Source organism: Falco punctatus (genome assembly GCF_963210335.1).
Source record: "Falco punctatus genome assembly, chromosome: 3".
NCBI classification, from domain to species: domain Eukaryota; kingdom Metazoa; phylum Chordata; class Aves; order Falconiformes; family Falconidae; genus Falco; species Falco punctatus.
In genome coordinates this window covers 56,944,792-56,972,275 of record NC_137582.1, presented here as the reverse complement: position 1 = coordinate 56,972,275, position 27,484 = coordinate 56,944,792, and the positions used below count along the sequence as shown (strand labels likewise).

The following is a 27,484-nucleotide window of genomic DNA, read 5'->3' as shown; positions in this document are numbered from 1 at the left end:
AAAAAGTCTGCATTTATGTATACATTTTTACAGCATCTAGAGTAAACACTCTAAATAATGGAATTTCTTGAACCTTTGTATACACATATATGTGTGTATATATATACACAGTGTATGTTATATAAAAATAATAAGCTATGTTTGTATTTTGTGTATGATCATGTTTTGCAGCCAGTCCCTGGAGCCTGGAGGTTCCAGCAAGAATGTGTCTCTGAAAAGCGTCCTCCAACACATTGAAGCCACCCCCAAAATTGTTCATTATGCAATACTGGGTGTTCAGAAATGGAACAGCAAGCTGAATGCCAGGAAAGCAAAGACTCCATTCTCCAGGTGCCACGTGCATGATTTTATACTGCTCAACATAGACCTGACCCAGAATGTGCAATATGATCTAAACAGGTAGGCGAGAGATGTGTGTGTGTATATATATGTATGGTAAAGTAATAAACTGGCATGATAAGAATCTTGTCACCATATTTCTGAATGCTGTTGAGATAAATGGAAAGATCCTGTCTAAGGTAATGAGTGCACAATCACAAAAATAAAACACAATGTGATATACGTTGCATCTGAATGAATATGGCATCAAAATAAGCTTACCATCAGCCTTTTCAGTCCTCTGTAGTCCTGAAAGAAGACACTTCAGGAGACAAAAGTATCCAGGAGACCAAAAACAGAAGAAACCAACCACAATTACATCAGTCACAGGAAAAGTGTGGAGCTTCCAGAGAGCCTCTGTAAGAGGCAGGAATCAGTTGCATGACAGAACAAGAGTGTAGGAAATGGTTGAACCATTGCTATGTCAAGTGCTATGAGGAGACTTTCCTTGTACTTCCTTCAGTCAGCTATCCTCTCTGTTGCCGCTTGGGTTTGCGATAAAAATAGAGGCATAAATAACTTTCCACTATTTCCTTCCTTTTTTCCCCCTCCTCACCTAACTCCATCCTAAAGCATTTGCAATAAAGCACTGTTACCACGGGGCTTTACCGCTAGTTCTTATCACGGACTGAAGCAATATCCAATTCCCTCCCTTCCTGGCCAAATGAGTTTAGAGTAAACCCTGTCTCTGCTACCCACAGACTGGCCCTGGGGCATCCCACCCTGCTGTTTTAAGGGATCCCATATATTTGAGTGAGGAATTGTAGCCTGTCAGTGCAAGCTGGAGTCTGGTGTGGCTTCAAGAGTTCTTGATTTCAGATTCTTTGGCTGGTTGAATCACAAGATGGGAATCAGGCCACAGAAGTGAGCAGTTCCATCATAAATAGCGCAGGATAAACATTACTTCTCAGATGCTTTGTGTCCCACAGCCAAATATTTGTCCAAGCCGTGTTTATCCCCTGATTCCAGTTCATTTAAAAATGTCATATAGAACTGGCTTGTTCAGAAATTGAGGTTGGTCACTGCAGAGCTTATAAAAAATTAACTAAAAGGGAAGGAAAAAAAGAAAAAGGAAAGGGTGGGGAGGAAATGATTGATGCCAATACATGACGAGGATGAGAGGACTAGTCAGACTTGGTATGGGGAAGAGGCATACAGACGGACTGAAAAGCGGAGACTTGTTTGGCCTTAAAATGGCCAGAAGTTATTTCCTACACTGGGAATTGAGGAGTTGAAGGAATGAGTCTTCAGAGCTGTGCAGAGAATCTGTATAGGCACTGTATCAGACGGTCTCCAGAAATCTCTGCTGAGCCTGTTCCAATGCCTTTCAGCAGCAGGTGTGTGAGTGCTCGCTCACACGCGGCAGGCACAGCTGCTTTAGTAATCTTGTGTTTAATGTCCAGGTATTTCTGTGAAGATGTAGATTTTAATCTGCGGACGAACAGCAGCGGCCTGCTTATCTGCCGCTTCAACAACTTCAGTGTTATGAAGAAACATATTCAGGTTGGAGGACAAAAGGACTTTATCGTTAAGCCAAAAATCATGGTGAGTGTGGCTCTGTGCTCTGTCATATCTGAAGGGTAAAATCAGGACCTGTTTTCCCCTGGAAAAAATGAATTCTCTGGCCTTTTAGATTCGTTTTGTGCTTATTTGGCATCTGACATTCATGGCTTACTCCATGGTAGAGCTGCCATATCAGAAATAGAAAATAATATATAACAGAAATAGAAAATAATATTTTCCTAATTATAAATTACTTACAATAATCCTCCTAATCTATGGGAATGGAAAAACTTTGGTCTAGGTATGCACTGGTGTGTCTGACAGTGGAAGAACTGGCAGACATACACTCTGATTGAAAGCAGGCAAGTCGTACTGGACCCAGTTGTAAAAAGTTTTACACAGCCAGTAGCTTCCAGTGTTTGCTGGTTTGTGATGGCTTTCAGTCCCTGCACTTGCCGACAAAAAGAGACCTGAGGAAAGGCACTGAAAACTGGAATCTTCTGAAATCCACCCAGGAAATCCGAGTATTTATACAAATGGTGTGAGGATACCAAATATTTTATACAGAATATGTTATACCTGTGCCAGCTTTAAATGGAGGTGTATTTCAATGAGTTGGTTTTAATCTTACAGCTTGTGTTCTTGGTGGTTTGGAACACATCCCACGCCATCCCTCTTTTAAAAATTCACCTCCGTATTTCAGATTTAACTGACTAAACCCTGGATTTGAGTATTTTGGGAGGTCATCTTCTGAATTTTCCTTTTCTTGTGGTTGCAGTGGAATCTGTAGTGATGGATTGGCCTATGAAAAAACTCCACAGAAAACATCTTCTGTGGATGACTCCACACAAGGAGGATGTCATTTCCTATACTGTCCAGAAGCAAGGCAGGATGAAGGGTGTTGTGACAATCTGAACTCCTGATTTTTGCATCCCTTCTTTAGGCAAGCAGATACCCACAGAAGTACCTAGCAACCACAGAACAAGTCATTTGTTTATTTCTGTGCTATGGTGCGAGTGGGGATTTTTGATTCTTCCACCCAGCTTTCTCTTCCTGCCCTGTCATGGTGATCCCTTCCCCAGTTAAAGGGACTCCTGCAGAGAACATACACTGAGTAGATGAGTTAAAAGGGGCTCCCCTTGGTTTCATTGCAGGTTTCGGACAGCCTGGCACCAATAATGCCTCTTCAGTACGTCTGTGCCCCTGACAGTGAGCATACATTGTTGGCAGCCCCATCTCAGTTCCTCCTGGAGAAATTCCTTCAACATGCGACATACAAACTCTTCCCGAAGGCCGTTCATAACTTCAGGAACCCGGTATTGGCCATTGACTGCTACCTGAACATCGGGCTCGAGGTACGCAGTATTTGCAGGGATAAGGGGACGAGTAAATGCAAACCTTTGCTAAAACGCCTTTTTTGTGTTGAAAACCCTTTCTTTTATGAACCCTCAGCATCAAGGGTAGCGTTTGAAGATTTTGGTCTCAGTGAAACTGTTGTTAGAGCTAAAGGACCAGCTCCACTGGAAGAGCTGGTGGTAAAGCCTCCTAGCTGGCTGGTGTGGGTAGAGACCAGAGGTCTGTGATGGATTGATGTGATTTGCAAAGGAATTTGACAATGTCTGTCTGAAATAGTATTTTGTATGAAGCAAAAACCCCAAAGTGATGCCATTCTTGGAAGGACTTGGTGTGCTCCATAGTCTGTACAGATACTGGGCACAAAATGTTTTAGATCACTGTCCTGTCATACAGCTTTTTATTATCTGTGTTTGATTTGTCCTTGCAACAAACTTGTTTTGGCTATATGACCCTCATCTGGTGGCTTGCTTCACTGATGGAGAAAGCTCGTCCTTTGTAACGCAGCTCTCATTTTAGATTCTTTTCTTTTTTACAGACCTGGGTTTCTAGGGTAACTGGGTTTTTGCAAGTATGTCTTAGTTGTCTGTGGGTAGGGGGATCAGAATTTTTGTACCCATTGGTCAGTTTGAACTGGGTCTGGAGCAGGGTGAAAGTCTAGCAAGGATTTTGTTCTTACAAATTTTATGGAGGTCAGTGGCCAGATAGAGAAGAAATCCTTTGATATAGAACAGCCATCACAGCACTGAAACACAGGAGAGCCCCAGTACTTGGAACTACTTAGCTGATGCTTGTGTTCAGCTCAAGCTTCAGCAGTTTCAGTACTTCTGGAATTGCTTACTGTGCTTGACAAATGCATCCTCATTAGAAAAACCTAAATAATCTTCACAGTCATTACAAGCATAAGTAGTTCATAGAGAAGCAGAAAATCAAACTGAGTTACGGAGAGCCCTAAAATAATCTGTTGTAGACTTGGTGACCAAATCTGAATCTAGACATTTCTCCTGTGTGTTATTTCCTAGGGGAAATTTGCTCAGTACTGCTTTCTTGTTGGATTGTGTATTTACTAGCACCAGCTGACTCACCTGTTACGACTAAATTATATTCCATTCCACTTAAAATCCTGCTTGGACATTTTCTAACACAGAAGTGCTTCCTTCCTTTTCCCTTTCTGTTCCAGGTGGCCATATGCTATATTAGCTCCCGCCCGCACTCAGTCAATGTCAACTGTGAAGGGGTGTTCTTCAGCGGACTTCTGCTCTATCTCTGTGACTCCTTCGTTGGTGCGGACCTCCTGAAGCGGTTCCGGTTCCTGAAAGGTAATCTTACTGCTCTGCTGGGCATCCTTGGTGCTTTCCCGCCAAGTAATAGTGGGGAGGAAGAGGGAAAAGCAGAGGACTAACCAGCTTCCTTAAGCAGCTCCATTATTTTCACATTGCTGCCATTCTTTTCAAAAGAAATAGCTGGAGTGTTTCTTTTGGGAGTGTGTAAAACTTCTGTTCCTGTTGGTAATAACTGCAGGTAATTGAACCTTAGGCAAGCTTTGATAAATAATGTTCATTCCATTATTTTAAAGTGACATCAAATGGAAATAGGTGCAGGAACCCAGTGACGCATGGAAATCAGTCAGTGAATCGTGCAGTCAGCAACTTGAGAGTTTAGAGCATAGGTGTTACTGATGAAGATGAGAAATTGTGCTCTAGAAATCTGTCTGTAATGGCAATAAATCCTCAGTACTGTGGATCGGGGCAGCTCTTAGCTGTAGGATGATGGGGTCTACCCCCACCAGAACTTTATAACCTCATCAAAATCTTTCTTCATCTTTTTGTCTTAATACTAACAAATAGCAAACTCGTGGGTATTCAGTAATGCTCAAGTGTGTTACAGAGCTCCAGTGCATTGTGGTGGCACGGCTGAGCTGTTTCCCTCTTGTGCCACGTGAGGGGATGGTGCACGTGCTGGGGTGCAGTGGGGGTGACCCTGAGCCAGTCCCATGAACCAGAGTTTGCTCCTGCACCTGCTTGGGCCTCCAGGGCAGGGGCAGTGCGAGAAGGCACAGCCATGGTGGGGACAGTGCTGCCATCACTGAGCCCCCAAGAGCTGATGTGGGCTGAACGCAGCCAAAGGGGCTGCTTTGTTTGTCTGGGCCAAGGGGTGGTTTCTTCACAAAACTGGGCAGTGGATGCCCGGTGGGAAGGGCCTTCCCCGGCTCAAGTCAAGCAGAGGAGGAATCTGAACCTGAATTTTCCACCTGTCAGGTGTGTGGGCTGGAGCACAGAACAGAGAGAGCCCTGAAGGTGTCCAGCTCTCTTGCTCATTAAATGACTACACGGTCTGGTAACACCAGGTGGAAGGAAGCTTGCAAGTCTGTCAAGCCAGAGAAATTAGGCGTTTGCTTACTTATTCCTCCTACAGTGCTTTACTTTACCAAGGGGCGCTTTCATACTTAAGAAAGTCACAGCAGATTTTCTCGAGAGTCAGTTGTGGGACTGGTTTGGCTTAGCAAAGTTTAATCATTGACCTTACACAAACCCAAATGTCCCATGAAACAAAAGAAACCTAGGCTTTATTTTTTGGCCATAATTATCAGTAGCAATTTAAGGATATTGGATTCAGGTAAATGTTCCCTCTGATGATGATACCAATGCCAGTCAGGCAGTGATATCCTGCGATGCAGAGCAGACCCCCACACCACGCTTGCTGCTCCCCGTCCATGCCTCCCTGCAAACGGGCACATTTGCCTCTGTCCCAGGACTCACAGGACGGATCTGAGCCTAGGCTGGCCGGTTGTTGATAGATCCTTCTAGTGCTTCTCTTATCCTACCTAGCAGCAGAGATTTATTTAAAATATCTTGGGATAATGAATGAAGAAAATAGTTGTTATTGTACCCTGAGAATCTAATGTGCTTTTCAACTGAAGGTGCCACCCTGTGTGTCATATGTCAAGACAGAAGCTCGTTACGGCAGACAATAGTCCGGCTGGAGTTGGAGGATGAGTGGCAGTTCCGACTTCGGGATGAGTTTCAAACTGCTAACAGTAGTGATGACGAACCACTCTATTTTCTTACTGGACGCCATATATAAGCTTCGCTAAGACACCGCTAACAAAGGGAAAAAAAAAAAAGAACATTTTTTTTAAAAAAAAGGTACAATCACTGTGGAGCAAAGTGCAACCAATATTTATCTAGACTGCTCTGAAGGATTCCCCTCAATTCTGAAGTAGCCTTTATTCCTAGGGGTAAAATTTACCACATCAGTTATGATTTAAAGGATCCTGGATTCCAGTTATTTTCACATCAGCCACAACTGCCACCACTCATCACACAGCCAATGAAGCTGTGGGATCTGGGAAGAGGAAGTAATTTGGTTGAAGAAGAATCCTTTTTATATCCAGCTGAGCTAGGGGCAGAAGCTGCTCTCAGCAGCTGCTAGCTTGAATGTGTTACATGAAACGCAACCCAGTGGAATTTATTGAAGATATGTGGAGGAGAGCCCACCATGTCTCTTCAGCTCTGTGCTGTGGTACAGGAATACTCAGGGGTTTGAAACTACAATATAACATAGATATTTGTATTAAAAGGAATAGCATTGTTCTCTGTGCAGTGTTAGTTTAAAATTTGTAATTGTGTATGTATTGAAACTGTCTTTGGCAAAATTTCCACAGGTGTTCAAAGTTTACTACTTAAACCTGAACAAATCAGCAAATGCATGGCAGGCACTGCGCGCTCAGGTTCTCCCAGCCACCTTACTTCACCCCACCAGGCACCCCCTCCTCGACTCCAGGGCCAAAGCAAAAACCCTCTTGTAGATGCTCTCTCCTCAGTGAGAGACCAGGATAACTTGCCAGCACATGACCTTCAGTTTCTCACTCCCATCGCAGTTCTGAAAAACCTGTGGTCCACCCTCCGTTGCGTATGGCAATGCGTCCTGCTGTATGTCCGGGCCCTTTGGGGCGAGCCACATGCAACTTGCTCTCCATGGCCCCCTTCGCTCGACTCCAGCTGGCTGCAGAGCTGGGCTTAGGTCTGCCAAGTCATACCCTTCTGTGAAGCAATGTACCAAAAAAAATGCACAGGAGGGCAATGCCACCTGAGCTGGAGCGGGGAGAAGCCGAAGGTGTTTTACGGTAGCTCCAAGGGAGAGCAGGGGAGCAGTCCCAGGGGAGACTGTCCAGAAGCAAAGGTCTTTTGAATGCGTCGCCTAACTCTGCCAGCCCTTTATTGTTTTGATTAACCCCTGTAAATATCGGTTGTAGCAGTAGTCGCACGTTATTCTACTGACAAGCGTATTACTGATCCTTGTCGAGTTGTTTCAGAATTAACTCAGAGCAGTAGCATTTGGTTGTCAGGGTTAAATTGTAGCGGTACTCTCTCATACTCATGCAGTTAGCATGGGCTACCCCACTGAGGTTTCCATAAAAAAAAATATAAAATCACCTTCCTGCACATCGTGACCCCTTTATTAAAAAGAAAAATGCAGCACATTCTTAAAAGCGATTCAGGAATGTCAGTTTACTCCCAAAAAAGCAATGAAATTAACAGGCGAAACAATGAAATTAATACTTGACGTGCAACTCATTGGAGAAAGACCTGACAAAGCTGCATTTTTTTAACCCATAGTGTTAATGAAGCAACTTTATCTTGTGAAAAGAGATGTTTACAGATGAAAAAACATAATATATTCAACAGAGGCCAAAGGAAAATGGTTTGCATGTGTCTGTGTTAATGTAGCTTAACTCTGATGCTGTAAATTTAGCAAATTTCAGATGAACAACCCATTTCTGTAAATTTATTTTTTATTGTCCTTCAGACACAACCTGCCTTATCTAACACTTGGAAGAAGTAGGGATATCAAAGATGCTTCTTGAAGGTTTTGATACACACCTGAATGTATTCCAGTAGTTCTGGTTTTGCCAGAAGGGCTGAAGGCCAGCCCTGAGTCTGCATGGTATAGAAGTTTCAGGTATTATGTTCAAAAATGGTTTCTTTTCTGTTTGTGTATTTGGTGTTTGCACTAAGTTCTTAAAATTCCAGGTGCTGAGACTACTATGAGGAGTTAGCCCTCTGGTGAAGCAGTGCAACATTGTCCTGAAGTTGAGAATGCAGTCAGAAAGTCAGCATGTTTGCCTGCCTTTGCCAACCAGTAGTAAACCCCTTTCCTTAACTCTCTCCCGTGCAGAAGCCAGGAATTTTGGTAACACTGGCCGGAGCTCAAAAGGTGTAGGCCTGTCCCCCCGCACACTTTGCCTCCTGGGAAGGAGACCGTTATTGCCATCTAGGTTATTGCTATTCCATTCTGGTTTTCAGCCTCACCGTCAAGGCCATTCTTATGAATGTATTAAATTGGCCAGCGTTCTATTTTTACCTGTAGATGTTCTTGTCTATTCACAGCTTAAATCTGAATGTAAACTAAGATTTGAAGAATCATATGCAGATGCTTTTTGCTTAACTTATGTAACTGCTTTTTGTGACTTTCGGAAGAGGGTTAAAAATGTTGCATTCCTAGTGTAAAGTTTTCTTAGCCAAAAACTTGGTGAATTTAGCTTTGCTAGTCAGTCTACCTCATGTTATTGTTCATGAACTGAAACTGTCTGAAGTTGTGGCTATGGTATGTTTATAATGTGCTTTCATTAAATTTGAATATATTAAGTAAGTTACTGTTTACTGCCTCTCTCTTAACTGGCACTTCGCACAGGGGACGCCAGTTCTTTCTCTCCTCACACACAACAGCGCTTGCCCCGCAAAACCCACCTCCTGCTGCTAACGCGAGTCCCGCTCGTTAATTCCACGGCGTCAGTCAGTGTGCTGCCAGCACCGGAGCCCTTCCAGGCCAGGCACTCACGAGCCAGGAGAGCAGCACCGTTCGCACCAGAGCAGAGGGAGGAGGTGAGCAAGCTGGCACTGCCAAGCGTTAGCCCCCAGGTGCAAGCAGTTGAAAACCGCCCCTGGTCTGGCCGTGCTTCGGTTCGCCTGGGTAAGAGCTCCCTGCTCTCCCAGCCCCCCAGGGAGGAGCGCCTCACGATTTTCTGTGAACCTCCCCTTTACAGTCTGCTCACAGTCCCCTTCAAGAACTACACGTTGCAGCTTGGAAGCGACAGCTTCTACACCCAGAATACACCACCCTTCAGCTACTCCAGTCTTCAGTACCCCGAGTAACGTTTCAGAGGTGGCGTGAGTTCCTTGCTTTAGCTTTGGTCTAGAGCTAAGGACACCACGACGTAAAAAAGCGTATCCTAACTGCACATTGGTTCCAAAACTAAAACAAACAGTCAAGCTTAAATCTTAATCTCTCCCATATTATATTAGAGGGGAGCTGTTGGGAAACTGATCCCTGGGGTACGACACCAATGCGTTGTCACAGAGGGGATTCTGACCCCCAGCAGGTACGAATGCAGCAACGGCATTTTCCAGAGACTGCTTCAAAACACACACTGCCATGTGCCACTAAGGTAGCATTTCACAAGTGAAAGTATGAAATTCGCTGAAGATTCATCCACACTGCATATCATACGGAGTAACTTTAAAAAAAGCTATCAAGTATTTTATTTTTAATCTATCTACATTATGTACAGATCAAGAAAGGCCACAGCAGTTTTTCAACATACAAACCCTTTAAAAGAGGAGAGATTTATGAAGGAGTGACAAGTATCAAAGTGAAGTCCACTAACAAAGGTATATACTCAGTACAGTACTTGAAGAAAAATTACAAGTACACCAGTCCTCGGGGGTTTCATTTCACCTTTTACTCTACAACTAATCTGGGGGAGAAGGGGAGGGGGGAGGGGTAGAACAAGTTTCCAACGGTGCTGATATCTACTAGGCTCCCTTACAGCGGGCAGGGCACAGAACGCACCCTGGAAGCCACTTCACCCTCCGTGCCGGCTGGTACTCACAGCAGCTGCACCCTAACACTGCTTGCCTCCATGCAATTGAGTACAGCCCTGAACCCCGTCAAGCAAGCACCCCTTCACGGCTTTGCCCAGCTGCTGGAGCTGGTGGTAGGAGAGCAGCGGCACAGTCCCGGGAAGCACTGGTATATCACCACGTTAAGAACTTCAGCATGTACTCATCACTGAGACTAGAGTCTTTGCATTAGTTTACAGTCCACTATGAACAATTTTCTGCTGCATGTAAACATGACTAACTAGATAAAATACAATCAAACTTTTGTAAAAGTTAATAAAATAGCTTTCTTTTAAAAAAACAAAGTTAGCCTATTACTGCATTGTTTACAATTTTAATAAAATAGTACAACCTTTCGGTTGTTACCAGTCCTGAGTTCACTGTAATAAAAATGGCCCTGGCTTCTGCTGAAGGTCTGCACCCACCCGGTGCTTCTTGGCAGAAGTCTCCCAATTAAAATGGAATTCCTTCAGAGGCGGCTAAGTCTGGTGCTGTCCATTGAGGAAGTTGTATACCAGGAACTGGCCGGTGCCACAGTACTGTGTCGCAAAGAGTTTTCCATCAGGAGTGGGGTCAGAGAAAGCGATTTCTTCTTTACTTAAGTATGAGCCATATATGAAGTTGCTCCTGTTTAAAAGGAAAAAAAGAAAAGAAAAAAAAGAATTATCCTCAGGGAATAATGCAAGAATATTTATACTATTAGGCCACAAACCATTAATTAAGTGGTATGGACATTCAAAAGGAAGAAGCTCTGCTAGGAGGAGATGTCTGTATTTATATACCTATATACCCTGTTTAAATAATACCTCTGTGTTCAGCCTGACCTCGGTGCAGGTTATGGAGCAGGTCATCCTGAACACCATCACGGGGCATGTCAGGACACCCGGGCGATCAGGCCCAGCCAGCGTGGGGTTATGAAAGGCAGGTCCTGCTTGATGAACCTGATCTCCTTCTATGACAAGATGACCCACCTAGCGGATGAGGGAAAGGCTGTGGATGTGTCTCCCTGGACCTTAGTAAAGCCCTTGACACCGTCTCCCACAGCATCCTCCTGGGGAAACTGGCTGCCCATGGCTTGGGCAGGTGTACTCTGTGCTGGGTTAAAAGCTGGCTGGCTGGCCGAGCCCAGCTGGTGGTGAATGGAGTCACATCCAGCTGGGGACTGGTCACAAGTGGTGTTCCCCAGGGCTCAGTGCTGGGGCCAGTGCTGTTTAGTATCTCTGTTGATGATCCGGACAAGGGGATCGAGTGCCCCCTCAGTAAGTTTGCAGGTGACACCAAGTTGTGGGGGAGGGTTGACCTGCCGGAGGGCAGGCAGGCTCTGCAGAGGGGTCTGGACAGGCTGGACCGATGGGACAAGGCCAACTGTTTGAGGTGCAGCCAGGCCCAGTGCCGGGCCCTGCCCCTGGGTCACACCAGCCCCACGCAGCGCTACAGGCTGGGGCAGAGCGGCTGGGAAGTGCCTGGTGGGAAAGGGCCTGGGGGTGCTGGTCACCAGCCAGCTGGACGTGAGCCAGCAGTGTGCCCAGGGGGCCAAGGTGGCCATCAGCGTCCTGGCTTGTATCAGAGACAGTGTGGCCAGCAGGACAAGGGAGGTGACTGTCCCCCTGTGCTCGGCACTGGTGAGGCCGCAGCTCGAATGCTGGGTTCGGTTTTGGGCCCCTCACTACAAGGAGGGCATAGAGGTGCTGGAGCGTGTCCAGAGATGGGCAACGGGGCTGGTGAAGGGTCTGGAGCACAAGTCTTATGGGGAGCGGCTGAGGGAACTGGGGTTGTTTAGTCTGGAGAGAAGGAGGCTCGGGGGGATCCTACTGCTCTCTACAACTACCTGAAAGGTGGGGTCAGGCCTCCTTAGGTAGACAGGTAGGGGTAGGTCTCCTCTCCCAGACAATTAGCAAGAAGACAAGAAGAAATGGCCTCAAGCTGCACCAGGGGAGGTTTAGATTGGATATTAAGAAAAATTTCTTCACTGAAAGGGTGGCCAAGCACTTGAACAGGCTGCCCAGGGAAGTGGTGCAATCACCATCCCTGGAGATGTTTAAAAACCACGTAGATGCGGCGATTAGTGACATGGTTCAGTGATGGACTTGGCAGTGTTAGGTTAATGGCTGGACCCGATGATCTTAACTGTCTTCTCCAACCTAAATGATTCTATGGCATGATCTGTCTTCTCCTTCCAAGCAGCAAGGAGGATCACTTGCTCTGGGAGGGTTTTTATAATGTTCTGCTATTTTAGAAGAAATGTTCGTACAAAGCCATTGCTTGGGAGTTGTATCAAGAGTTCAGAGTTTTAAAAAAAGAAGTTTGAATTCATTCCAACTATTTCTTCATAGAAAAGAGACTGCTAGGACTATGACTGCAGTCACTGGGAATGAAAACACAAGGTACAAACAAGTTCAGGTGCTTACAGAGAGCGTTGAAAGGACCTGATGAAATTGCAAATTCCTAGTTTGAAAAAAAGTCTGCCGTTTGGATGAGAGTACATCTTGGATTAATTTAGAACATGTAAGAACACAACCTCAAGGCATAATTCTGAAGTGATACATTTTCAGTAATAACTACATGAAAAGGAAGATTCAATTTGCTTAACTTCTTCATGAAAATATGTGGGTTATTCTTATTTGAAAAAAGAGGAGACAATCGAGGGATACCATTGTACTGTTCTGGATGGCTAGTGAGCAAATTGAGAAAAGTGATCTTAGGCTCTAAGACTTCAATCAGGGGAAGGAGGTAGTGTTCATCCTTTGAAAGAGAAGAAACCCCCATTAAAGTTTTTTAATTCCTATAAAATAAACTTAAACATACTTGCAGAGCAAGTACGAACTTCGACCATATGGACATCTCCATTGAATCTTGAGGAAGAGACAACAGGAACAAAATCCTTTTTAATTATTACCAGCTTCATTCCCTTCTTTTTAGTGTATTAAGGAAGATGATTCTGCAAGGTTCTGAAGACTGACTGTCCAGGTTTTTGTGACTCCAGGTCAGCTGTGAAAGCTGAAGTGAAATGGGCCAGACATTCTTAAAATGGACTTAAAAGTCTGCTAGGATGCCTTCAACATTTTGAAATCAGGATACAGCTGGCTACCAGAATCATCCCATTCAAACTACCTTTTGCTACCGAAGACATTTAGGTTGAAGTTTCACTGGCAGCTGAGCAGATTAACTGCTTACTGCCATTGATAAGCAACTCCTTCCTTTGCCTTCTGCAACTTTCTGGGCTCCCGGGTTTTCACCAAGTCTAGAGTTCATCAGACCTTTCTACAAACCAATCAAGCAGCAGAATTAACACAAAGCTCTTCTTGTGGAGCCAGTTTCCTACTAATGCAGCAATGAGCTAACGGAAGGCCAAACAAGCACCAGAGCACAGCAAAAGGTAAGATGCAGTGCACAAGAGGGAAACTGAGACCTCTTCTCACTAGCTGCAATGAACCATTAAAATTGATTCTAAAGATCCTTTAGAGCTGTAACTGACCAAGCAACTCCAGCATCGCTTTAGGGAAAAAAAAAATCTTTGCTTTAGATAAAGTTTCTAGGAAGCTACTGAATGCACCACTAAAAATCAGCTAAAAATATAACCAAATCATCAAGTTAATACGTTTATCTGAAAATACAGCTTTGTGGTCAATAGTTCACACAGAACATCATGTGGTAGGAACTTTCTGGTGCTCCACCAGCCAGGCAAGATGCATTCTGCAGAACAGCTTTACTGAAGTCCCCAAATACCCAAGAGGGCAAGGACTGGCAGACACGGCAGTACCTCTGCCACAAACTCCAACAAGATGGGGCTAGACAGGCACCTGGCACTAACCTGACTGCTCAGCAATAATAAGGTTTGGGAAGTTCTTGGCATTACTTGGAACAGGCATTTAAACTTCTATGAAATGTCACCAGAAGCAATCTAAGGTTTGGAGAATTAAAATTTTTAAAATTTATCTAAGGAGTATCATGGATGTTTGAGTCCTTTTATGGATCTAGCACTTAGCATTTCAGCTAAATACACTCATCACTAGGTACTATATCTTTATGGAAATTGAAAATACCTTGTAATCCTCAGCAAACTAAAAAAAAAACAAACAATCCCAAAATGCAAACAAAAAACAGTTGGAAGCCACCAGACTGTATCAAATAGTTCAGCGTGCTCCTCTCTGTTCTCTCCACTTTTCTACCTCTAAGAAAACGATGTTCAGCCAATGGTTAGGTTCCAGTTCTCAACAGTTCTCTGGGTAATCTCACACTTTGACCAAAGACAGTCTCATTTTCTTCCCTCTTAATTACCTCAGAGGAATTTACCCAAGCTCATTGGCAGTCTGCTACAGTGACTCATTACAGTTGCACACAGCAGAAAGATTTCTGTTACAGACAAGCTATTGCACAACACTGACATTAGTTACTGAACTCCACATAATACTGGAACTGTCAACTGTGCTCAAATCTACATCCCCAGTAACGCCAGCAGCTTAAAAATACAAGCTTGAGACACACAAAGCAATAAATATCTATTATTTATATATATAAATATGTATATATATATATATAAATAGAATTAGTTCTATCTGTAACACATGTAACCAAGGAACTTTTTTTACATTACCTAAGACACTCTATCATCCGAGAAGCAATCTTCTTTCGACGCATCATGCTGAATACCCATATGCGACTAATCCCACAAATAGCAGGTTCTGGAGAAGTTGAACAGCACCACGCTTTCTGTCTTTCAAATATGACTTTCTCATTTTCTGAACTGACTTCTGGAACCTTCTCTTCTATAACTCTGTAGCCCTGCAGCGGATGTAAAAAAAAAAATCTGTCACTTCATAAAAGCATCACTAATGACTGAACAAAATAATTCTTCTGCAGTTTATTTCAGTTAAACATATTTACTTGCTAAAATGTCTTACCAAAAGGACTGCATATTTGGGTCTCATTTGATTACTCTTAACAGTTTCAAAACTGGGACAGATGATAAAAGATTACACCAAAAAACCTCTCTAAAGGTTATCTAATTTAAAATAAAGGCAACATATAACCCAATTCGTATTACCACCTGTATTAAAAGTATTTGCATCAATTTCTCTGACTTTCACCAAGATTGTTTTCCTTGTCTGCTACTCCCAAGGGGCAGCAGAAAACCAGTTTACAAGGGAACAGACAGAATATGCGACAAAATTCTGACTCAGTTTTGAGTACTGCAACTAGCAGTATGACTTCTTCTCCCGCTCTCCACTGCACAGTTCTTCCCCCTGCTTCTGTGCACTGTGAAGCTGTTTGACCCTGCGGTGATAGAACGCAGTTCTACAAAGTACCCACTTTTTCATTCACACTGGATTCCTACCGGGAAGGGAGTTTCATCTGCTTGTCAACAAGCAAGAGGAGAGCCAGAGCGAGTGTAAGAATAGCACAGGAAGAAAAATTCCACCCTTGGGCTGTAGCAAGTGCTTAGATGAGGCAGGCCTGAGCCAAGTATGACACTACACGTGTCTCAGCTCAGTGTCAACTATACAAAACTGAGGAGCTACATTTCAGAATGGTCTACCGCCAAAAGCCTCTTCCTCTGTGGAAAAGGCATACACAGAATACTTATTTGCTAAATGGCTCGACTTAAACTCCGAGGTAATTCTATAGTTAATTACAGTTATAATCTGACACAGATTGCCCTTCTCCAATTCAATCACTTACCCACTGGATATGCTCTGCAATTAAACAGCCAATAACTTTTTTGTCATTAGAAATAAAAAGAAGAGTTTTAGTTCTAGAGTAACACATGAGCGGAGCCTGCTGAAATCCCAAGTCATTGTCTACCATTTCTCTAATTTCTTCAACCTGTGAAAAGAAGTTTAAATGTTAAGGAACACATTTAAATTTACATTACAATTACAGATTTACAAAAATGCACTAAGGTATCTAGAACACTGAAAGGTATTCCAGAAGCTAAGGATTATCCTAAGTAACCTGCAATACATCAGTCCACATAAACATTCCTTAAATAATACTTGGCTGGAAATGGGAGGAATAGAGGCCTCTAAATCTGCTCCCACTAGGTCCAAACTTCAAATGCAGATAACCAAAGCGTGGATTCTGATAGTCTAGAAATAAATGAGATCTAGGCAAAAAGTTAAACTAGCTTAGTTGAAGGTTTTCTGTCTGTTATTTTTCAAGTCTTGAAAGAACTAATCCATTAAGGGCTCTGAGCAGATGACACCAAGCACACTGCCAAAGCACCTAGAAAACATATGCATTTATTGTAAAGGAATGAATTAACTGTCACCTCTTCTCAAACTTTCTGCTATATTCCATTAGCTTTGCAAAGAGTAACTGAAACTAAAAATAAAAATTAATACTAGCAAGTTTAGAAGACGCATATGAATTCCAGCATGAATGCAAACAAAAGCTTATGCATGAGCTGAGATTTGGGGGGGGGATTCTTGTACCTATTGAAACAGCCTCCATCACCCCTCTATCATCTCACGTGAGACAGAAATAGGGTGGCCCTTCCTAAGTGGTCCATTAAACAGCATAAGCTTCTTTAATGCACGCTGTAGTTACATTAATAAAGCAAAACTAGAATCACTGATGCTATGAATACCTGAAGTTAATACTATCAATTGAAAAATGTGTTTAAAAAAACCCTTTTAAATTAACTTTTTAAAAGGCATGGTAACAGTTACTCTCTACTTTCTCACCTAACTGTCAGGTACCAATCTTTTAATGACAAGTCCAGTTAACCAATTTGAAACACCAGGTAACCATTCTGGAAGTCAGTCATCCACAGTGGTGACATCTGTAGATTCTCTCAACTTTAACCACACAGAACTATAGAGAACTCTATCCTAAATGTCTTAATAATTTGCTGCAGTCTTCTTTTCCTCTGCCCCACTTAGATAGTTTAAGTAATGTTTTCTTCAGCCATTTTAGTAAAAAAATGAATGTGCAATGAATGTACTGAAATTAAGAAATACCACCAGAGAAACAAAACTTAAACTTATCTGCATAAAATACTGTAAAAATAAAACTGTAGTTTCTTTCCAATTCAAAAACCAACTACAGTCATGACATCAGAAACAGCTGACTGGGGCATCAATTCAGCCTCCAAAGGTCCCTTCCAACCTCAACCATCCTGTGATCCTGTCTAGTGATACTGTAAAATGTACCTATTAGTCACAGCAAATCCCCAGCTAAACAGACTCAATGCCATGCTACTGAAAAAGCAAATGTAATGACGTATTAAGATGCATGAACACAGGCTAGCCAGCAAGACACCGAAGTGCCCTGCTGCTCTAAGTCTCCACTAGCGTACCGTGCCCAGTTTTACATAAAGGGTTTCAAGAGAGTCATCAGACGTGGCACAAATGGAAATCATCTAGAAGACAGTGTGACAATGATCAGAGCTCTGTAAGGCATTATTTAGGAGTATGAACTAAAAACCAGCATATCCTGTCGAGCTCCTTACAAACACAAAAAAAGCTGTTGCAAAGAGAAGAAGGGTGATGTTTCCTACAGCTATGGTAGTATGATTAGCACTAATGAGCTTGAATTATTAGCATGGAGATTCTGCTGGATGTTTAGGAAAAAATTCCTAATGTTGCAGATAGCAAACTACCGCAACGGAGTCTGAAGGGGTCAGAAAAAACCTCCACTGGTAGAAGTCTTAGGAAGTTGTCAGATGCATCATAAGCAGAGCTGGTTCTGCTTTGGACATGGGAACAGACTACATGAATTTTAGGCCACTTTCCACCTAAATCGGCTTTTATCCAATGATCATTTAGAGAATGGTGCCATATTTGTGCTGTGTAATGAAGTCAACATATTTCATTGTTTAACTATAGTAGGAAGTTTATATTACATAAAATATCTGGCAGACATTCAGCAAGTATATGAAAAACAAAATTTAACAAAAAAGTCAGTTGGTTGATGCTGTTCCCTCTGCCTTCCACTCCTGCTCAGACCCATCTTCTCTATGAAGGGAGCAACAGTGTGTAATGAGATGTCCAACCTGTTTGTGGAAAAAGCTACAGGACCGCTGCAGTATTGACTTCAACTGCTTGCATGTAAATTATGCAAACTTTACTATGAACATACTCATTACTTACATGAAAACATCAAACAAGGTAAGATATACAATCCAGTCCTTTCCACCATACCTTTTTAAGTGCATACTTTGGGTCGTCAGGAAGAACCATTATTATCTTTCCATCAGGATATTCTGCCAGAATTCTCTCCTTCTTCCAACCCTAAATAAAACAGACACTTATCTAAACCATATACAAGGTGTACTTTTACAAATAGGAACTGTGTATTATTGTTCTAGACACTGAATTTACGCAGACTTCACACTATTTAGCAGTTGCTTTGCTAGAGAAGGAAACTTCAGCTAGCTTTTTAAAATGAGCACAACAGATATAATAGGATCTTATACAATAGCCTAACTATATTTAGAAACAATTTGTGAAAGTGTCTTATAATTTCCCAATTAGTTTTTTTTCCCCCAGCACTGCAGTGCAAACTGAATTTTAAAATAGAAGCAGCAAACTCAGCTCACATAACTGATTTCCAAACCTACGTAATACTTATTTTCCGAAGTCCAGTGAATGGGAAAACCCCTAAGTTTTAATAAAAGATTTCTTTTTAACATAGTTACCTCCACAAATACACACTCAGTTTTAAAGTTTGGCATGCGAAAGACCTCCAGGAGGTTCTAAGTGAACTGATTGGCATGCAGTTGCCCAAAATGTAAGGAATAGTTTAATTTGTTACTGATCATAACTGTTAAAGCCACAAGAAGGATACTAGAAAAAAATGTATAACTACCTTCTAAGAATCTAATGGGGAAGGAGGCTACGTTGTGTGTATCTGAAGTATAAACATACTCAAAAAAATAGAGGTAATTAACTCTTCTTCAGATCCACACTCGTGGTGAATAATGAGCAGTACCTGCATGGAAAAAAACAAAACAAAAAAGCCACTTAAATCTAGTAAGATGGGACTGGTAGTTATTAGAAATCAAGTTGCTTTGATGGGACCTAAAAATACTGAATGCAGAAGTAACTTCAGCCACTAAAAAGGCTGATCAACAAGCCTTACTCAAAGCAACTTTAAATAAAAAAGCCTTTGAAGAAACAATATTGATGGAATAATTCTCATTGAAATCTGTACCTTCCCATAAAATAACGTTCAACTAAAGAGCAAACAATGGAATTTGGCACTGAATGAATGCCATATAAACTACCACACAAAAAAAGATAAACTGAAGTGTTACAACACTTGATCTGTATCTCATTTTAATCATGCTGATTTTACTCGCTTACCCCAACCAAGACATGAAGAGATACGTTTCAGAAATCTATCTACTTTCTGGTAGCTCTGGAACTATTCAAGTCTGGCACCCAGCATGGCAATGATTGCAACACAGACACCATTTTAATCCTGCCTGCTCTTCTCAGTAGGAGTTGCACTGAATACCGACACAAATTAAGAACCTGTTTGAATTTACATACATTATGGTCTGAACACAAAGGGAGTAAAGTGTCACAATATTCAAGTAAGCAGAAAAGTGCAATTTGTGGGATCGTGACATACTTTTTGAGACACAGAAAAGGTGTCAAAAGACTCTGGCACAGATTAATGGTTTACTGCTCTCCAACCTCAAATACCACCCTCGCTCAAATTTTTTTTTTACCTTTTGCTGCCTTTTGGCTACCGTTTGCCCTGCAAAAGCCTTCTATAGCCTATTTTAAACCTACTGTGACCATCAGTTGGCAGATAAATGCTATGTGATAGCTTTGTTTGATATAAATATATAGTTTGATAATCCTACCAAACATCCAGAACGTTGCAGGCCTAAAGCAGAAAATTCAACCCTAAATTTCAGGTTAAGGTATCCTGTTAGCATTATAGCCAGGTATTTTAAAAAAAATTATATCCGATGGAAGAAAACATTTCTGAACATCATACTGCTGTTATACTGTTAAGCAACAGTATATTAGCAGAAGTTAAAAATAATTCTGTAAAAATAGAATAATTGACCCTCCAATACTTAGAGCTCATTATTTTCATTATTGTCCACCTGCTCATTTTCTGAAGGTATTAGTGGAATATGGGGACTGATCATATTCACAGGAGGGGTAGTTTCTAAATTAAGGTATTTTGGAATTTATTCAGAAATGTATCATTTAGATGAAGCTTTCCAAGAAGTTTCTGCAAACCCTAAGCTCATCCAAGATTTTTGGCGAAGACATTTTAGTCATATTTCTTTGTTACTGATGCAGCTCTAAAGAATTTCAAAAAGAAAAACTAGTATTTCACATAAGTATCTACATCTTTAGTATTCTTATTGTTCAGTCTTAGTAAGCAATTAACTGTGCTTCCTTTAAACCAGAAAGATGGAAGTAATGCACAAGATTGGTCACAGCTCTGTCATATTCTAACATTAAAGCTGTTAAATAAAATGTGTTATAGCTTCTGCTGGGACTGATCCTGTTAGATATCCACAATACACAAAATATGCTTTAGTACTAGTATTTTGCATGTGGTCTGAAGATGATTTCTCTTAACACATCTATTAATATATTTTTTTAAAACAAAGACTTAACACTATTAAAACAAAATACAATAGTCCACAAGGTATTTCAATCACTGAGAACTGCAGTATGACTCTCTCACTCAAGCAGATGGCAAGAACACCTTGCTACAGTAAGAAACAAAAGCTTTATGCCTGCAATACACTTTATAATATTCTACCTCAATGTCTAAAAAATTTGCTTTTCCTTTCCTTTTAATTGACATTACTTTAGGGCATTAAGATTTATTTACTGTTGAATCAGATGCCCAAGCATTGATATACGTTGCTTGTGCTGACCAATGAAGTTAAAAGGAAAGCTATTGCTCCCACCAAGATACGTGTTCTGCGAGGCCTAGCATAAAAAACATGGTTGTACCACTCCTCCCTGATACTGGAAGCCTCTGCTCAACAACAGACTACTTATAGCCAGCAGCAGTAAGGCACACAGAGCCTGATCACCACAGCTGGTCAGACTGGTGCTGTACAGAGCCCTACTGGTGTGTACTACCTGTTGCAATACCCTCTTCCCCTCCATTTTACAGCTTTCTACCCTACAGGTATTTGTAATCATTTGAAAACGTAACTGTGCATTGCAAAGTTGCCTTAACTAATGTTTAATCTACCTCTAACTTTTCCTCCCAATTCAAACAAGCAAAGATTACTTCTGCTTGCTTATTAAGGTGCAATGGCAACAGAATTACAAAGGAAGAAATTATTAAAAAAACAGGCAATACAGACAAGCAGTTGCTACTACATTGTGAAATAGCACAGACAGTAATTACCACTACACTGTGTAGTGCAACGCTTTCACTGGACATTATATATAAAATGTAATAAATGATGTAGAATACAGTTGTAAAGATGGCTCCAACATTAACAGCACAGCAACTGAAATGTTCAGTGCTCAATTTCACATGAATTATGTTCTGCTTATAGTTCAAAATAATCTCTGATGTAGATTTATCTTTAAAAGCAAGTTGTAAGACAGAATAGACTGCTTCCCATGCATTTCCTCTTGTTTTAAAAGTTCTTACCTAAGAGTAGGAAATGGGATAGCAAACCTGGTATCTTTCTATATATGTCAGTTCTGGCTTGTCTGAACTCCCCATTTCTTGAATGAGTACAAATACATGAAAATTGGTGGTGGATTTTTCTTACATTGTTTTTTCCTCAAAAATACTGAGGTAGTAAGGAAAATGTGGTTAATGCTGTATAATTCTCAGTCTTCACTAAGAAAGGCATTTATGAAATTTCTCCCTAATTATCAAGTTTAGTATAAAATGTGGTGCACTATTATCCTTGATAATTTGCAGCATAGAAATGGGCCTACTGCATTCTTCCTGACTCCCTAGCAAATTACAGATGTTCTGCCTCTCCTATGAACACAACATGGAGAATGAGGTTTTGACTGTAGAACATTCTAAGATCCTTGGATGTAACTACTAAATACTACCTTCTGTTAAAACTAAGATTCTCACAGAAGACAGCCAACAGTAAGAACTGTATGTGAAATATTAAGTTTTATATTGTACAAATATATTACTTTTGGAATTAATGCAAATCCAGACAAGCATGAAATCTTTCTAAGATGACATGAAGTTCATCATCATCTTCAATCCTGACACTCTATTATCAGCCTTAGGTCCCAAGAAGTCAAATGTTGCCTCCCCGCCCCCCACTGGAATATCATAAGAACATCACAGATGGGCTTGGGTACAGCTACAGGAGAAAAGCTATTGAAAACTTAGGAGATTAGACATAAGCTCAAATAACAGCTTCTTCCAGTTTCTTCAGCTCAAGCTATTTTTAACTAAGAGGAGAGGTTGAAATACAAACACATTAGCTGCATTCACATCAGGCACCTGAATCCACAGGCATTTCCCAACTTCGATTTTTTGGCTTTGCAACTTAAAAACTTCATTAAAAAGAATGTCTTGCTCTTTAAAACTATGTGGTATCACAGAGAGGATACACAACTGATACTGTGGTATCACAGCTAGAGGATTTTATAAAACTGAACCACCTATCAGTTCCCACAAAGTTATGCATCCCACTGGAGTTAACACTTAATGTACATGCCATCACTCAGTGCACGCACGTGCTAGAGTGGCATCTTTTTTCTGGAGACTTTCAGATGTCTGAAACCAGAAGGATAATGAGACAGATTCCTACATTTGTATGCAGCAGGGGACATCTCTCACACTGATCTAGTCCTGTTCCAGTACTATCCTTGACCACTCTACCTTCTTATTACTCAGTTTGCATGCTTCTATTAATAGCAAATGGCACCCTGCAGAAAACCCCTATCAGTATTTGCCAATCTTCTGTTCCCAAATCTAGAAAATGTTATTAAACTTGCCAAAATTTTTCTCTTCATACAAGGCCTCCGATTTCCTTATTGTCTCCATCAGCCATCCATGACAAAATAAGTATCCCAATACCATCTCCTTATTTGCCTGTTCTACTGGGAACATCATGGAATTTCTAGAGAGACCTAAAAATGAATTTTTACTAAAAGAAATGATAGGCCTTTAAAAAAAAAATCAAACAAAATTATACTTTCCTGGAGACAGTAAACAATTTATTATTTACATGCAAACTACCTTCTGGCTACTCAGTATTTTTAAAGAACCCACAAAGCATCTGCATGCAGGTGGGCAAGACCGTAACAATGAGGTCCATTTTCACAGTTCACAGCAAGAAGCTCTAGCATGATAATGTATACAGGTCTTCTTTTTGTGATTCTATGAAATGAATGATCACTAGAACTACTAGGCATGTAACAACGGACACTCAAAAGGGAGGAAAAACTGAGAAAAGTCTTCTCAAGTCAGACTGGGACTGCATTATATAGCATGAAGAATGTGAATGACAAGAGAATGAAAAATGTTTCTAAGATATCTTAGAACAGCCTGAAATCAACAATAACGCCAAACATATTAACTACATTAAAAAGGGTATCTGGAGACCTAGTAAAGTAACACACCAAGACCAGATGTTCCTGAACCAGAAAGTCTAACCAAGAAGCTACCAATGCTTTCTCTATTACAATTTTTTTAATCCCATGATGCTACTGTCCCATTAACACTTCCTGTCAGGGAGAGGAAGGTAGTTATAGTTTCTACACAGCAACTACATACAAATACCTAGAAACTAAGCATATCACACGTCCAAGCCATCCTCCCAACAATCGCCGCTAGAAACCTCCTAGCAGAACTAGGATAACTAGCAATCATTCTTCTGGTATCTCTGGATGACTAAGGATTAACAAGTAGAGACTTGGTGTACTAATTCACTGGCAAGAAGGTTTATCTAAAATTAGAATTATTTTCTAAGAGGAGGTGAGGATGCTTCTGTCATGGACATTACCACAACACAATCAACCACATACCACTAACTATGGGTCAAATGACTAGTGTTAAAGACTTATCTGTTTAGCATGGCAGAAGTTTCTTACCCACGCAGAAAACAGTGTCAATCAAATTGTTATGGGGGGTGTGTGTGTGTGTGTGTGAAACAGAGGGGAATTTAAAGACTCAGAAGACCCCTTCTTCACCTCTTAGTCTACAGTTTCTGGTCCAGAATAATTTTCTAAATCATCACTCTATAGACATCTAGATGTCACAAAACACAACTAGAGACTTAAAAGATTTCAGAGATAAAACCATTTACTCACTGTACTGACAATGCAAGCAATTTGCTTGAGTACACATTGTATGAAGTTTTAAAAAGATGCCTATCAACTGAGAAAACAACAGGGGAAGTTTTTTCTCAAATTAAAAGCATACCCAACTTCACACATAGTTATTTATGACTGGTTTAAGGCTTTTAATAATTATCGTAACTTTAATAACTTTCACTTTTCTGTTAAGCATGGTGTTACTCAAGACATAGATACAAGTGAGAAATTTCAGCTCTTTCAACCTCCAAAATATTTAAACTTCACTGCGGCTTCCTACCTATGTGAACATAGCAGCTTTAAATAACTATTGAACTCATCTGCCAGCTCCTGTCCAAAAGAACTAACACCATCTTCTGTAAATTATGTTTACATCTTTGGCAACATTCAAGACCTGAAAGTACTTGGGGGATAATGACGAGACACGAACAGGAATAAAATGGGGAAACATATTATATACTGCCATAATAATGTACTGCTTTCCATCACACTCCCTGCCCAGTCTCACCCTATGAAGTACCCAACGTGTATCAAAAGAGATCTTTCAGGATGCCTGGATTATTCAGCAAAAACTGACCAAGAACAGAACAAATACCAGAACTATTTACCAGACAGTTTCAAACGCTTTAGCTATGAAGATACATCTTTATATTCGTAAACAGTGGGATAAAATTGAGCTTGAGACTTAAGAGTAGCCCAACAGTCATTTGGTATCTACATGAAATGAATTGGTGGCCTCAGTTCAGTTATCCTGGAGGTCTTATCTACTCGAGTGTAGAGTACTGAAGGTAACATGTGTGATAAAGAAAACAGACTTTGTGGATTCTATTCTGGATTTCAGACATGTGAACAGGTATTTCCTGTAAGTCTTGTAATATCAGCTAGTGTAAAGTAGCTGATTTTACAATATACTTTAAATTGTATAAAATTTTTCAAATACGAGTTTTAATGAGAGATCTACTCAGATACACCACATAAAATGAAATTATAGAATAATACTTTGGACTTTAAATATAAAGATTACAATCACACTATGAATTCAGCAAAGTTTCAATATACTATGAAGTTGTATCAGCCGGATTCCTAGGCAGTCTCTCTTCAAAGTACACCTAACTAAGAAAAGGTAATTTAGAAGTCATCTAAGATTACACAATTACAAAAACAGTACAATCAGCTCTTTATCAGACTATTAAGCCAACCACTGCAAACACCAGTTGTACTGAAACCTGTATTTAGCACTTTCACAACAGTGACATTCCTTTATTTTCCTGTCACCACCCTCACCTCCCCCCCAGCCCCCAAGATTGGGAATTTTAACAGAAAGAATACAATGGCAATGAAACAGCATTATCCTATTAAATATTTTATACATTACATATAACCTGTCTACCACAGCTCTTAAACACATTTATTTCCCAAAGTGCATTACTTATGGCCTACTGTGATATTAACCTATTAAAATATGACTTAATGTAATATGAATTGCAACTACTACATAGCAAATAAAAAATAATGCTTACGTCTTTAAAAATATAAAGTTTTCTTACCACATATTTTACAGCACTTATGAACTGGTTATGAAATAGCAGATGCTGGGTTTCATCCTCTGGATTTGACGCAGTGTAAAGCATTCCACAAATATTACAGGAAATAGCACCAAATCTCTTCTGTCCTGCATCCTATTTAAAAACAAAACAAAACAAAAAAGTATTTGTCAATTGCAAGCACAGTAATACAATTCATCAGGACTTTCATCTAATCAGCCATGCGTTTTACAACTTATCTTCTGGAAACTCAACAGAGGTGACAACAGAGTGAAAAAGGAGAAAGAACAAGTACGGAATTTAGAATTCCACCTTTCAAAAACCCAACCTCAAAAGGCATAGGCATTAATCACAGAACAAACTCTACCCTTAAAATTAGCCCCACTCCTATTAGTTTTGAACAAATTACTTTTATTTTATGAAATACAAAGGACAGAGAATTCTTCCTTCGTTACTCTATTTGCAGTAAATATTATCATCTTCCACAAAGAAAATTCCGACATCCAGCCCCACACTATTTGGCTTTCCCTACAGTTTGCTGCTGTCTATCTTTTGGTTGTGAGTTGCTTTGAGGTGGGCCAAAGGTGAGCCACCTTCCTGAACATTTGGAAGGATATTATAAAAACAGACGCTATGATGTTTGACATGCTATCTTAATTGCACAGGGTTCGTAACTTATTTTTCAGACACTGCATAGCAGCTACAGTACAAGCGGAAGATCATATCATTTTACTCATGACCCTTTAAGTTATCTTCCTACTCCGTAACCAACCATTACCAAATTAAGGGCACTACTCAGCACCTGTTGCTTTGCTATTTATTCATTAAAACAGTGTTATTAATTTGGAAGTATGCTCAGATTAAGAAGTCAGTGGCTAATAAAGGACGAAGTATCAAGTGCAGGGGGTGCCTTCTGCAAAGAGCAAAAGAATGCCAGTTAGATTGAAGCCTCTCTAGCCAAAAAGGCATGTTTTAAATTATAGCTTAATGCTTAAATACATTTTTTTTCTTTAACTACATTTGGAAATGGAGTTTATATAAGCAGCAATAAATGTCACTTTTAATCTATTTTAACACTTATCACAAGTAATAGAGAAACAAAGAGTTATTTTGTACTCTAAAATGGGAATATTATATGAGAAAAAGAAGACTTGAGAGTGTTTTTTAAAAGGAAATTTATCTGTATGCTTAGACTGAAAGTGCACAATTTGCAGGAAAACAGATCACCTGAACTTAGTTTTGTTTTCTAAGAGCTGAAAATATTCATAGTAAAAAAGCTGACTTTACAGAAGAAGCATTTTTCAACACAGTAAGTGTTTATGAATCATTTCCTACTCCTCCCATCTTTAAAAGATATGTTTAAGTACATTTAAGAGCTAAATGACAGCTCAGTTCTCTGCACAACAGCAACTTATTTCAAGCAGTCATTAGTGCAATCTAAAATGTAGATATCAGTTTCTTCCCAAGAGGCTACAGGCCAACAGAAAGAAGCTGAATCTGAAAAGTCCCTGCTTTAATGGTACATCAATTTATACATTCCTCCTGTATACAGAAGGAGAAATAGGAG

General features: G+C 40.6%; 2 protein-coding genes across 12 annotated transcripts in view; one reads left to right on the top strand and one right to left on the bottom strand.

Annotated features, from left to right (window-relative positions):
* Positions 1-8,886, top strand: part of GREB1L (GREB1 like retinoic acid receptor coactivator) — a 144,861-nt gene extending 135,975 nt beyond the window's left edge. For all 9 annotated transcript variants that reach the window (XM_080380416.1, XM_080380415.1, XM_080380421.1 and 6 more), the window contains 5 exons: positions 172-399; positions 1,782-1,923; positions 3,036-3,236; positions 4,415-4,553; positions 6,155-8,886. In XM_080380416.1, the coding sequence (XP_080236542.1) occupies positions 172-399; positions 1,782-1,923; positions 3,036-3,236; positions 4,415-4,553; positions 6,155-6,318 (874 nt within the window). In that variant the 3' untranslated portion in view covers positions 6,319-8,886. The remainder of the gene's footprint in view (positions 1-171; positions 400-1,781; positions 1,924-3,035; positions 3,237-4,414; positions 4,554-6,154) is intronic.
* An 862-nt stretch (positions 8,887-9,748) lies between these two features.
* Positions 9,749-27,484, bottom strand: part of ESCO1 (establishment of sister chromatid cohesion N-acetyltransferase 1) — a 40,159-nt gene continuing 22,423 nt past the window's right edge. For 2 of the 3 annotated variants that reach the window (XM_080380435.1, XM_080380436.1), the window contains exons 8-12: positions 25,921-26,052; positions 18,278-18,367; positions 15,816-15,959; positions 14,731-14,918; positions 9,749-10,763 (exon numbers count right to left, since the gene is read on the bottom strand). In XM_080380435.1, the coding sequence (XP_080236561.1) occupies positions 10,616-10,763; positions 14,731-14,918; positions 15,816-15,959; positions 18,278-18,367; positions 25,921-26,052 (702 nt within the window). In that variant the 3' untranslated portion in view covers positions 9,749-10,615. Of the gene's footprint in view, positions 10,764-14,730; positions 14,919-15,815; positions 15,960-18,277; positions 18,368-18,944; positions 19,068-25,920; positions 26,053-27,484 lie in introns of those variants that run through there. The other variant, XR_013927016.1, reaches the window with a different exon arrangement.